The sequence below is a fragment of the Amblyomma americanum genome, chromosome 11 (genome assembly GCF_052857255.1).
Source record: "Amblyomma americanum isolate KBUSLIRL-KWMA chromosome 11, ASM5285725v1, whole genome shotgun sequence".
In the NCBI taxonomy this organism is placed as follows: Eukaryota; Metazoa; Arthropoda; class Arachnida; order Ixodida; family Ixodidae; genus Amblyomma; species Amblyomma americanum.
Window position 1 is genome coordinate 65,630,804 of NC_135507.1, and position 12,493 is coordinate 65,643,296.

Below are 12,493 nucleotides of genomic sequence, written 5' to 3' on the forward strand. Positions count from 1 at the left end.
ATCAGTCTCACGGCGTTTTCCCGACCTCACCACATTCCAAGCCAAACAGCAGGGTGATTCGACCCTGCGGTCTCTTCTTGCGGAGGCTGAAGACCTCTCCGGTGCAAACAATTTCTGCTTGTGAGACGGTCTGCTCTGGAAAAAAAATTATTCTTCTACGGGCTAGCGCTGCCTTCTGGTATCTTCGAAGAGCCTGTACAGCTCCGTCTTGCAGGCCATTCACGACAACCCTATATATGGACATCTTGGGTCGGCACGAACGCTCCACCTTGCCCAGGCCCGCTTCTATTGGACGAAAATGCGGGCCCCGACTGAGCGGTACATCACCAGCTGTACTCAGTGTCAACGATATAAGCGCCCCACTAGCGTTGCATGTTATCAGCTTCATTCTGTGACACCACCTGCCGCACCATTCAAGCAAGTGGGCATAGACCTCCTTGGAGCATTTCCGAAATCCTATCATGGGAACCGACGGACAGTGCTTTGTGTTGATTACCTCACTCGGTATTGTGAAACGGCAGCCCTACCCTCGTCTACGGCGCCTCATGTGTCCTCGTTTATGCTGCGCTCCATAGTTCTCCGCCATGGACCCCCAAAAGTTTCATCAGTGACCGTGGTCGGCAGTTCACCGCTGACGTCGTGGAGCAGCTTCTCCGTTCCTGCGCATCGCATTTTCGCCATTCCTCGCCTTACCATCCTCAGACGAATGGGCTGAGCGCACGAACCGAACAATCAGCAACATGCTGTGTGTACGTTGATTTAAAACACAAAAACTGGGACAGCGTTCTGCCGCTCATCACCTACGCTTTCAATACCGCGCGCCATGAGACTACTGGCTTCAGTCCCTTCCTTTTACTCTATACTCGCCCTCAACGCTACACCCTGGACATCATACTACCATTTTTTGCAAAGCCTCATGAAGATCCCTCCACCACCGAGACACTTTGTCCAAGATCGGTACAAAGCGCGCTACGCGATGCCCATCGCCGTCGCGTCACTTACAGCTCTGGTGATTTGGTCTTGTTGTGGCGGCCTGTCCGAAAGCGGGACTGTCCCAGAAGCTGCTGTGCCACTATGATGGACCCTGTGTTGTTGTTGACAAAATTAGTGAGCTCAACTGCCGCATAGCGCGTCTCACGGCAAGCGGCCGTCGTTCTGCAGGATTTCACGTGACTCACGTTGCCCGGCTGAGCCCTACCATTCCCGCGGTACTTTTTGACTCGCTCTGCGGGCTTAGGCTGCGTAGGGGGAAGTGTGACGCCCATGTAGAGGCGATGCCTAGTCTATTTGGCCGCCATCGCTGAGTACGTAGAAGAGGAGGAGAACGAGGTGGTTGGTTGCGTTTCGTGCCTGGCAAGTGGACCCGAGGGTGTTTCAGTCGCCCGTCGTGGTCTGAATAAACTCCCGGACGTAGCAATGTATAATCTGTGGAGAAGGCCTATAGTAGGAGAAGGCAATTAACTCGGTTCGGACTTCAGCAGTCATGCAGGCGGTGCGGAATCAGGTTGTAGAAGAGCCTTATACAAAAACAGCCCATAGCAGGTACTCCATACTCCGTAAATACTCCATAGATATCCATAGCGGATGAGCAGCCACCATAGTGCTCCATAAATTCAGCAATAGTATTCCAATAAGAAAGGGTGTCATGCAGGGCGACAGGAACCTGTTAAAGATATTCAGCGCCTGTTTAGAGGAGGTATTCAGAGACCGGGATTGAGAAAGATTCGCGATAAGAGTTAATGAAGAATACCTTAGTAATCTGTGATCCACTGATGACATTGCCTTGCTTAGTCACTCAGGTGATGAACTGCATATCATACATGCATACCAGACCGATGGGTCCAAAAATTCATGTGCGGAAAGCCACAGTTATGTTCAACCCTCTTGGCAGGGAACAGCAGTTCACAATTTATAGCATGGTGCTGGAAGGGGTAACTGAATACGTTTATTTAGGGCAGGTTATGACCACAGATCCTGACAATGAGAGGAAAATAACCGGAATAATAAGAATGGTTTGGAGAGCATATGGCAGGTTCTCTGAGACCGTGAATGGCTATTTTAAAATATCCATCACGGAAAAGTATACAGCAGCTGTGTCTTGCCGGTACTCACGTACGGGCAAGAAGCATGGAGGCTAAGAAAAAGAGTTCAACTTAAGGAGAGCGCAGCGAGCTATGCAAAAAAAATGATAGCTGTAACGTTAAGAGACAGCAATAAAGTAGAGTGCGCCAGGGATCAAGCACGGGTTAATGACATCCTAGTGAAAATCAAGAGGAAGAAATGGGCTTGAGCGGGGCTTGTATTGCCAAAGCAAGACAACCGCTGGTCCTTAAGGGTAACAGACTGGATCCCAAGGGAAGGAAACGTAACTGAGGTTGGCAGAAAGTTAGGTATGCCGATGAGATTAAGAAGTTTGAGTGGATAGGGAGCCGAAGCTGGCACAGTACAGAGCTAATTGCAGAAATCTAGCAGATGCCTTTGTCTTGCAGTGGGCTTAGGCTATTGAGAATGACAATGAGTATGCTTTATTCAGAAGTAAGCTTTAGATTCAAAGAAAAGATAAAGATTCGCTCATTTTGAGCTTGTGTCAAAGCAGTTCCTGCTTTTTCCTGCGTTACAATTAGTGGTGTTTGCAAGCTAGCGTCACTGCTTTCGCTTGGGGGACGACAGGAGCATTGCAAAGGTATACCGCTGCCACTAAAAAACTGACTTACTCAACAGCGATTCTGTCAAAGGTGATCCTTCGCTCTGTCGCGTGTGAAAAACTGCCAGATTTGTTCTTTTGTTTATATCTTAAAGCTAAGCTACCGCCACGAACTGCAAATGTTCGTAGTACAAATTGTGGGAAACAGAAAAAACCGGGGACTGAAGAGGATTGTGGGTTCTTGAAGATTGAGTAACGTATATTTATTTCGAGCCAATTGATAAGTTCAGGGCCACAAGAGGCGAAAAGTGAACATCGAAAGCAAAGTGAACTTTTAAAGTGAGTAAACTAAAGAAACAGACCGGGGTTCGGACTAGTCACTTTAACGTATTATCGAAGGCTATTCTGTGCGGGGAAGGGAGTGGAACTGTATAGGACTAGTCACATTAACGTATTATCGAAAGCTATTCTGTGCGGGAGAGGGAGTGGAACTGTATATAAGTCCCCAACTCCATGGTCCTTCAGGCTGATGGTCCTGTCACTGGGTCTCAAATTGAATTGCAGTGCTCGCTACTTCCAGTAAAACTGCCGCTAATTAATGGGGTTAAGTGTGGAGGGTTGCAGAGGTATATGCAATTATTTGTTCGCCAGAATATTAACACTTATACGTTTCTAGAGCAGCGTGCGAAAACCGCAGAAGATAGCCGCCACCCAGAAAAAACTTGATAAAATCTTTTGGTGCAATCCCTCAATTGGGAGTAGAGTCTTAACATACGAGTAATTATACATCTGGTATCCACCATAGAGAAGCCATCCGGCTACGAGAAAATCAATACAACTTTCACAGATCACTGGACAATGACGATAATTTTTTAGGGACGAAGTTTCTGCTGATGCAGTACAGGTTACCTGTGTTGAAGCTAATACAGGTTACATGTGTTGAATATAATGAGTATTTGGAACCTTTATTATATATCATTTTTCACGTGCAGCTTGTCCACGTGCAAATTACGGCTCTGCGTGCAACTACCAGTGCCCTTTCTGCCAAAACGGAGGTGTATGTCACGACATAACTGGCCAGTGCATCTGTCCGCCAGGATTCAGGGGAGAGCTTTGCGAGACACGTGAGTACAAGGCTTATGCAAAAAGCACAGATAGCGATTACTTAATGCACTGTTCTCGTATTATTTGCTAATTACCGTTCTTCTGTTCAATGTTATTTCCAAAAAAAATATAACTTGTAGAATACACACCCAGCAGGCATTTATTAGCAACTATGTGAAATAGGTTTTGATGAGTAATTGATTTATGTTTTACAGCGATAGCTCTTAGACGCCAGTGCCTGGCCTGCGCCTGGTAGTCGTCTGGAGTCGTCGCCATCATCGCTATTGGTGTAACCGGTTGGTGCGTTAATGACATCCACTCGGTGGGTGGATGTCTTTAACGCCCCCACCGGTCATTAACACTTTCACCTTATATCACAGTCAACCTGGGTCGCATATGCCTACGGGAGGCTCTGTGTAGAACAGCCGCTTGCTAGTGCAGGGGTGCATCCCTTGATTACTATAACAGCGCGCCAGGCAAATATCCCCAAAACTAAATGCCTAAACAGCTGTCGCTGAATCTCGCGTTACATATTTGTAACCGTCCAGTGAGTTTTTTTTCTGCTACTGCTTCAGAGATATCTTTGTTCAAACCTATGTGCCCCAGTAAAGAACTGTTGATATGTAAGCGTCCTATGAGAGGCTCCAGTAAAAAACGGTTTTTCTGTATTTTCTTGCTTTTTGCGAAAGCGGCCGCAGAAAGACATATGCGGCGACGCGATGTAGTGGTCAAAGGCGCGCTCGCGAAGAGTGAGGCTGCGATCTGAAACCGGTACGATGTACGCTGGGTGTAAACCACCTGCTTTACACCCTCGTGAAAGAGTTCCGCCATTCTCTGCGCCAATATTTTTACTACACTTATTCCTTGAACAGCTATTGACTGAGTGAAGATTGCCGGCATATTGGAATGCCATGCTAATCCCTGCTTTGGCACACAGTAGTCCCCTTTGCTCCTTCACTTAATTCACAAAATTAGATGGACCAATGTCCTGATCTCTATTAAAGCTATTTACTTCTGCTCTTGTGAGCTCCGTCTGTCAAAAACTTTCGAAATTATTTGGGCTTTTTCAGTGCGAGAGCACTAATTCACTAGCAATCCTGAAAAAGACGAAGGGTCTCTGAAGCCTCGACCTTTGACCCTTGCTTGACCTTTGATCCTTGCAATAGCGTTCGCGCTAGAAGCTCCTCCAGACTGCCGCACCCTGGTGTTACAACAATCTCCTTTGAGATGTCATGCGTATGTAAGGTTCAGTTGTAGATGATAACTTCAAAACATGGGTATTTGGCCCCACTCTAATCGACGACAACGTGAACACTTCCAAGAAACAAGAAACAACAGTTTTAGAACCCCGTTTGAGGAGCACTTTGCGCCCCCAAGTTGATCCAAAAGTACGGCTCTAGGTGGACGAACCCAAACCGGACAAAATTTGTGGACAAAGAAAGGTGAAAATATAGCCGGTCAGTCCGATAAATCAACTTATGTTTAACAGCCGCCCTAGCGGCTTTAATAGCGAGCTTACGCGCAAAGCAAATGCACCCCGAATACGTCACGCTGAATCTGTTGGAGAGTGCATTTCCATAGGTTGGTCGCGTGCACGGTCAACCTTAGCCAAGACAGGGAACGGGAGAGGAGGAGCGGATGGAAAGGAGGAAAGGCGAAGACAAGTGCGCAGACGGGGCTGGGGAATACAGGCTGTTTTTCGGCTCTCATTCATTTATTATTGCGACAACAGTTCTTGTCTTATGAGTGGCGTGTACAGGACCTTTCAGCGGAACGTGTCGACAGAGCGTGTCATGAGAGCGTGTTCTCCTGCACGTTGCCAAATTAAATCACGAAACCGGAAAGACACGAAAAATGCCGCCACTAAGGCATTCGCACTTTCACACTTCCTTTCTTTGCTCCCCTAAGCTCTAAAATCTGCATAGAAAACATTCAGTTCGCGAAGTGGAGCTTTTTTCTGATGACTTCACGCATCAGCGCAGCAAGAATACATAGACTTCTGTGTTTTATGCACACTTTCATCCTGCCCATAATGGATTGAGCAAATTTGCATATTAACGAGGCGAAAATACGCTGGAGAACTTCGGCCCGCGGTAAAAATAGTCAATTATTTGTGCTCTCTATGTTAATAGCGTTTGTATAAAGGAGGGTTATATTGTTGGGGCATGACGACAAATTTTGTGGCAAAATGGTCTTAGCGGCCATGTAGGACGTTAAGAACGTATGGGTTGATCTAACGTTAAGGCAAAGCCTTGTAAGCCTCATTAGCAGGAGAGCCGGCATTTGTCGAGCAAAAGTGGAACCTTAACCCACATGACCCCGTGACGTTATCAGCAAAGAAAAATTAAATTTCTTCGCAAGGTGCGGGGTTTTGAACAAAGGACTTTCCGATTGTGAAGCGAGCACGGAAGCCTAGACCACACTACCGCGTTGTGTCAGGGCAATTAAAGGTGAATCTAGTGTATGCGCTTCCTTACGAGTGTATGCTAATTATTAAAAATTAAAAATGTATTTTCTTGCATTCAAAATGCGTAAGTAGTCTCAAGTGCACTCCGTAATTTTCGTAGGCTGAATAAATAAACGTGCTGAAGAGCTTTTTACTTACAGTAGCTAGGCTACAGTGGAGATTTACTAAACTAGCGTACCATTGCCGATCCAGTGTGAAATAGTATATTTGGCAAAATGTGATTACTGTCCCCGCTTTGGAGCTTGGAATTCTAGAGTAAAATGCCCGTGGGTCTGGCTATGCCACGCCTCTTCTTCCGGGTTCCTATATTTTGTTTTTTTTTAAAATCCGCGCTTGAAATATTCCGAGCGCTGTAGCGCTAAGGGCAGTTACAACTCAACGCGATAGCGTTAAGGACCCCGTGTGACAGAAAAGCCGACGTCGGCATCGCCGTCGTTGGCCGTGAGCAAAAAACACACAAAACGTCCCCAGAGGAGCAGCCTAGGCGGCAGGTGGACCAGCTATAGCACCGTGATCTGATGATGTCATCATAACCTGCCCATCGCATTGTCAGCATGCTGCCCACCGTGGCAGGTGCGTGCCATTTATTTAGTGATTGGTCACGCAAGGTTGCTCGGCAAGAACAACCAGGGTCTCACAAGCCCAACCGGTGGCAGCACTTGCCATCGCAGTGCAGTGACGCATCGCTTAACTGCTGCACCACTGCACCAGGAGTGTTATGAGGATTCGAGGGGATCTAAGAATGTAAAGTAGAGGATGAATAATTCAGCATATATGAATGTTAAAGCAGCTCGCAAGACCAAAATTTACATAGAGCGCCACACTGCGACACATATACCTATTTGAAAACAACAAAAACAGCACACGTAGTCATGTCCCTTGTTAGCAAACACTCTCATCTATGTGATCACAATATAAGGACTTCTGAGCGACCGACGACCACCAACAGAGGTTGCTACGCTATTTTTTTCCGGATGCACTGCAAATGTACTAAAAAAAACGGATTTCAAAGAAGCGATAGGCTAATTGCCGCCACCAAAACAGCTCCACGTGCTGTAGGAACAGCGCTTATGCAAGAAACTTACTCATTTAGGTAAATATCTAAAAGGCTATATGACATACCACTCGCAAGAAAGAGTTTATGTGATTTGGGGGAAATAAAACCTACACACAAACTTGCAATCACAGTTAAGTCGAATTAAGTAAAGCGAAACTAATATAATAATAATATTTGCTTTTTAGGGAAAGTAACTGGCGCAGCATCTGTCCCACTTCTCGGTAGACACCTGAACCGCGCGGTAAGAGAAGGGATCAAGGAGGGATTGAAAGAAGAAAGGAAGAAAGAAGTGCCGAAGTAGAGGCCTCCGGAATAATTTCGACCACCTGGGGATCTTTAACGTGTACGAAATCGCACAGCACACGGGCGCCTTAGCGTTTTTCCTCCATATAAACGCAGCCGCCGCGGTCGGGTTCGAATCCGGGAACTCCGTATCAGTAGTCGAGTGCCCTAACCACTGAGCCACCGCGGCGGGTAAAAGCGAAACTAACTCGCCGAAAAATAGTACTTTGAAAGCTGTTCAATGAAGACACCCATATGGTCATATGGCCCTGGGAAAATTGTTAAACGCCTCATACCGTTGGATGAATGAAGATCTCCGCAGCTGTCTGCATGCACCCTTATCTTACACGCTGCGCTGAAGGCGGTCTGTTAGTTCTCGAACGTTCAGATACACTCCCGTATATATATATATATATATATATATATATATATATATATATATATATATATATATATATATATATATATATATATATATATATATATATATATATATATATATATATATATATATATATATATATATAATAAGTATATATAATATTTATATATAATATATAATAACATATAATACAGTCACCGAAACTAAGGTGCATAGGGGAATGTTTCTATTTTTTTTTAATATGAAGTGTCCATCAATTACTTTTTTTAAAGAAAATTACTTATAAAGCAGGAGAAAAAACAACCATACCGCCGGTGGAATCCGAACCCACGACCTCTGAATATCGCATCCGGTGCTCTTACCAACTGAGCTACGGCGAAGGCTTTCGAATCTGCTGCTTTCGTGGGTATTTATGTTCGTGGGTATTTATGTAAGCGAACCTTGAGAGTGTTCACCAGCGCCACCCTCGTCCATAGCGGTGGACGTAGCACGTCCTGTAATACCGCGAGTGTAAACGTAGAACGTCATCTAACGACGAGGGCGGAAACTGTGCAAGAGCCCTCTTATGCTACCTATGGCCTCAAGACTGCCAGAACCGAGACCCCCGTTAAGCTATTAGCAGACAAGGTAAAGGATATGAGGGGCTCGTTTGACAAACATATTAAGGAAGCTAACAGTCACCGAAACGAAGGTGCATAGGGGAATGTTAGTAATTTTTTCTTTGTGCCAATCAATCGGTTTAAAGAAAATTGCTTATAAGGGAGCAGAAAAAACAACCATGCCGCCGGTGGAATCCAAATTCATGACCTCCGAATATCGCGTCCGGTGCTCTCACCAACTGAGCTACGGCGACGGCTGTCCAATCTGCTGCTTTCGTGGGTATTTATGTTTACTGGGTGTAATCGAACCTTGAGAGTGTTCACCAGCGCCAAAAAAAATTACAAACATTCCCCTATGCACCGTCGTTTCGGTGACCGTTAGCTTCCTTAATATGTTGGTCGAACGAGCCCCTCATTTCCTTTAGCTTGTCTGCTAATAGCTTAACGGGGGTCTCGGTTCTGGCAGTCTTGAGGCCATAGGTAGCATAAGAGGGCTCTTGCACAGCTTCCGCCCTCGTCGTTAGATGACGTTCTACGTTTACACTCGCGGTATTACAGGACGTGCTACGTCCACCGCTATTGACGAGGGTGGCGCTGCTGAACACTCTCAAGGTTCGCTTACACCCAGTAAACATAAATACCCACGAAAGCAGCAGATTCGACAGCCGTCGCCGTAGCTCAGTTTGTAAGAGCACCGGACGCGATATTTGGAGGACGTGGGTTCGGATCCCACCGGCGGCATGATTGTTTTTTCTTCTGCTTTATAAGTAAATTTCTTTAAACCGATTGATTTGCACTACAAATTAAAAAAAAATTACAAACATTCCTCTATGCACCTTCGTTTCGGTGACTGTTAGCGTCCTTAATATGTTTGTCAAACTAGTCCCTCATATCCTTTACCTTGTCTGCTAATAGCTTAACGGGGGTCTCGGTTCTGGTAGTCTTGTTGCCATAGGTAGCGTAAGAGGGCTCTCGCACAGTTTCCGCCCTCGCCGTTAGGTGACGTTCTACGTAACATTCGCGGTATTACAGGACGTGCTACGTCCACCGCTATGGACGAGGGTGGCGCTGGTGAACACTCTCAAGGTTCGCTTACACCCAGTAAACATAAATACCCACGAAAGCAGCAGATTGGACAGCCGTCGCCGTAGCTCAGTTGGTAAGAGCACCGGACGCGATATTCGGAGGTTGTGGGTTCGGATCCCACCGGCGACATGGTTGTTTTTTCTGCTGCTTTATAAGTAATTTTCTTTGAACCGATTGATTGGCACTACAAATTTAAAAAAAAATTACAAACATTCCCCTATGCATCTTCGTTTCGGTGACTGTTAGCTTCCTTAATATGCTTGTCAAACGAGCCCCTCATTTCCTTTACCTTGTCTGCTATATATATATACTTATATATATATATATATATATATATATATATATATATATATATATATATATATATATATATATATATATATATATATATATATTCTGAAAAATGTTCCTAAGTCATAACATTATAATGCCTTCTAAATGCACTCCGCTCCATTCTTATCCGTCCAGGCTGTTTTTTGTCATAGACTTGATCTGCTGTCATTTCTATTTAGGATAAGTGAACTCCCATACCAATCCCACAGGTGAACGCGTTTTTTTTAGGGAAAGCTACATTGGCCACGAACACGCAGTTTCGCTTTGCTCGCATTGCCACCGTGCTGGCACCGCACCACGTGAACAACCACGTTACTGGCCACGTGACCAAACGCGTGACGAACCATGTGACAACAACTAGCCAGACAACTAGACTAACCTGGACTTGCAATCAAGATTAATTAAGGCTAACCATGCTATGCCTTAGCTTTCGCTACGTGTATCCTGGCATAGCCGAGCTAACCCACTTCCAATTTTTGCTTACCACCATACTTTACAGCGAATTATTCTGCATCACCTGGATACCAAAAAACGTTATATGCAAATCAATCACAGCGGACACGAATAGGATTCAATCTGTGCTTCTTTGATTAATTGAACTTTTCGTTCCCTCCAGTTGACTCCTGAATAACCGAGTTATACATGTTACCGTATATGCATAATAAATATTTTCTGATTGTAACATCTCATTCTTATAAAAGTCAGCCAGCACTCAACCAGCTTTGCGCACATCACGGCCAATATCATTTTACACAAAGGCTGTCATGGCTTAGTGTAGGCGTCCACCAACGACTGAATCTGTCAAGTGATGAAAGGTGTGTCGCAGGAAATCATCAAAAGAGACTGCAGGAGTTAATCGCACGTGCTGTACACTTTCTCTCAGATACACGCACTGGCACCATGCATGAAGAACTGTCCGGCCTGTTCGAAAAAAGTATCTTTGAGATTACGTGTTCACATTAGTTTTTTTTTTGCTTTTTGTATCGCAGCGTGCGGAGACGACTACTTCGGACGGGAATGCCAACGCAAATGCTCAGACACCAATCCTGACAGAAACGTGAAGTCTTGCCGAGGAATACTGATCTGCTTGCCGGATCCTTACGGCTGCTCTTGCGGAACCGGCTTTCACGGGCCTTTCTGTAACGAGAGTAAGTCTTTGAGCGCGCTGTGTGGAAATCATTGCGGTATCTTTAAACTAATGCGCGCATTTAGAGTTTGGACAAGACGTCGAGAAGCAATTTACTTTACTTTTCTTAGCCATAATTTTGTAAAGCAACGCACGGACGCCGTATTGAAGTGAGCAGCGCGACCGAAATGAAGATAAATGTAACTGTAATGAACTGTTGAAGACGAATGGAAAAAAAATATTTCCTTATTTCTATTTAACAAACTGGCAGACGGCCAGTTTTGAAAGAAACAGTGGAGCAAAATATACACACGCCCACGAAAGGACCGAGAAAGACACCGGACTAGCGTGGCCGTATAATGTTCCAGAATGGTAAAAATGAGTAGAGAACTACCGGTATTGCTAGAACTACTTTTACTTAACCGGGAAACTGATGGGAGCACTGATTATGGCGGGTTGCTGTGTTTGAAAATAGCTCTGCTGGTACGTGGGTTACGCCATCTTACTATATGATACATCTCAGCTGAGTATAAAGCGCCTATCTTGTTTGTTTTGCTTGTAATAAGCTTTAGCCGGTGTATTTCTTTCGATTAGGGTTGGCCGCTACGTCATTTTGCTCGAGGAAAGTGAGGAAGTCGAGGAACTTTTTCACTTATCTTCAAACAGGTACCAGGCAAATATAAGACTGCCACTAGCTTACAGTGGCGCTGATGTCGGCAGCGTGGCCGATGGCATAAAATACTGACAATCACAGACAAATCTTTAAATCGTATCACTAGTTTTATTGGAGGGCTGTTCTCAGTTGGCAGTCTTTCATTTGTGTAGTCTTGCGTGAGTAAGCTTTAGACTAGTCCTTAAGCCGTGAAATTTTCTACTATGGTCGGATACAGCTTAGCCCTACAACGGAGTTCCGTCCAAATTAATGTCATCGACAGAGAAGATATGGTGTTCACCTTCTACGACAAGAAAGTCGTCCTCCGTAAACCGATTCTTGTTTCCTAAACAAGAGGCGAACCACAAGACGAAATTATAAGATCAATAGTTTTTATGCCCCTCGCTTTAACTCGGAAAAGCTTTAAATGCGGACTGCATTTATATTGTAATTGGTCAGCGGTGTTCTATAACACCGTGCGGATCGTGGTTCATTGGTCTCAACTTCATTTCTTGGTTGTTTCCTTCTATAAATGCTACCTCATTTTGACAGCCTACAAGCAAAACTATATGTGCTGAGTACCGAGTTTCACTCCAGAGAAGCAATATGACTTTCGCCTTATATTCGCTTCTTCCAAATTCACTGTTGATTGAATGCGTGTTGACCTCAATTACTACGCACGTTTTCTTTCAATCATTCAAGTTTCTAAGATGTATACGCTGGACGCCAACATATCTGGATGCTGGTAGACGTAGAGTGCG

General features: G+C 45.0%; 1 protein-coding gene and 1 non-coding gene across 2 annotated transcripts in view; both read left to right on the forward strand.

Annotated features, from left to right (window-relative positions):
* Positions 1-12,493, forward strand: part of LOC144109491 (receptor-type tyrosine-protein phosphatase T-like) — a 190,273-nt gene that overhangs the window by 72,030 nt on the left and 105,750 nt on the right. The window contains 2 exon segments of the mRNA XM_077642312.1: positions 3,637-3,768; positions 10,944-11,102. Of these exon segments, the coding sequence (XP_077498438.1) occupies positions 3,637-3,768; positions 10,944-11,102 (291 nt within the window).
* TRNAS-CGA (transfer RNA serine (anticodon CGA)) lies at positions 9,677-9,750 on the forward strand. Its single transcript has one exon. It is a non-coding gene; the product is annotated as a tRNA-Ser (tRNA).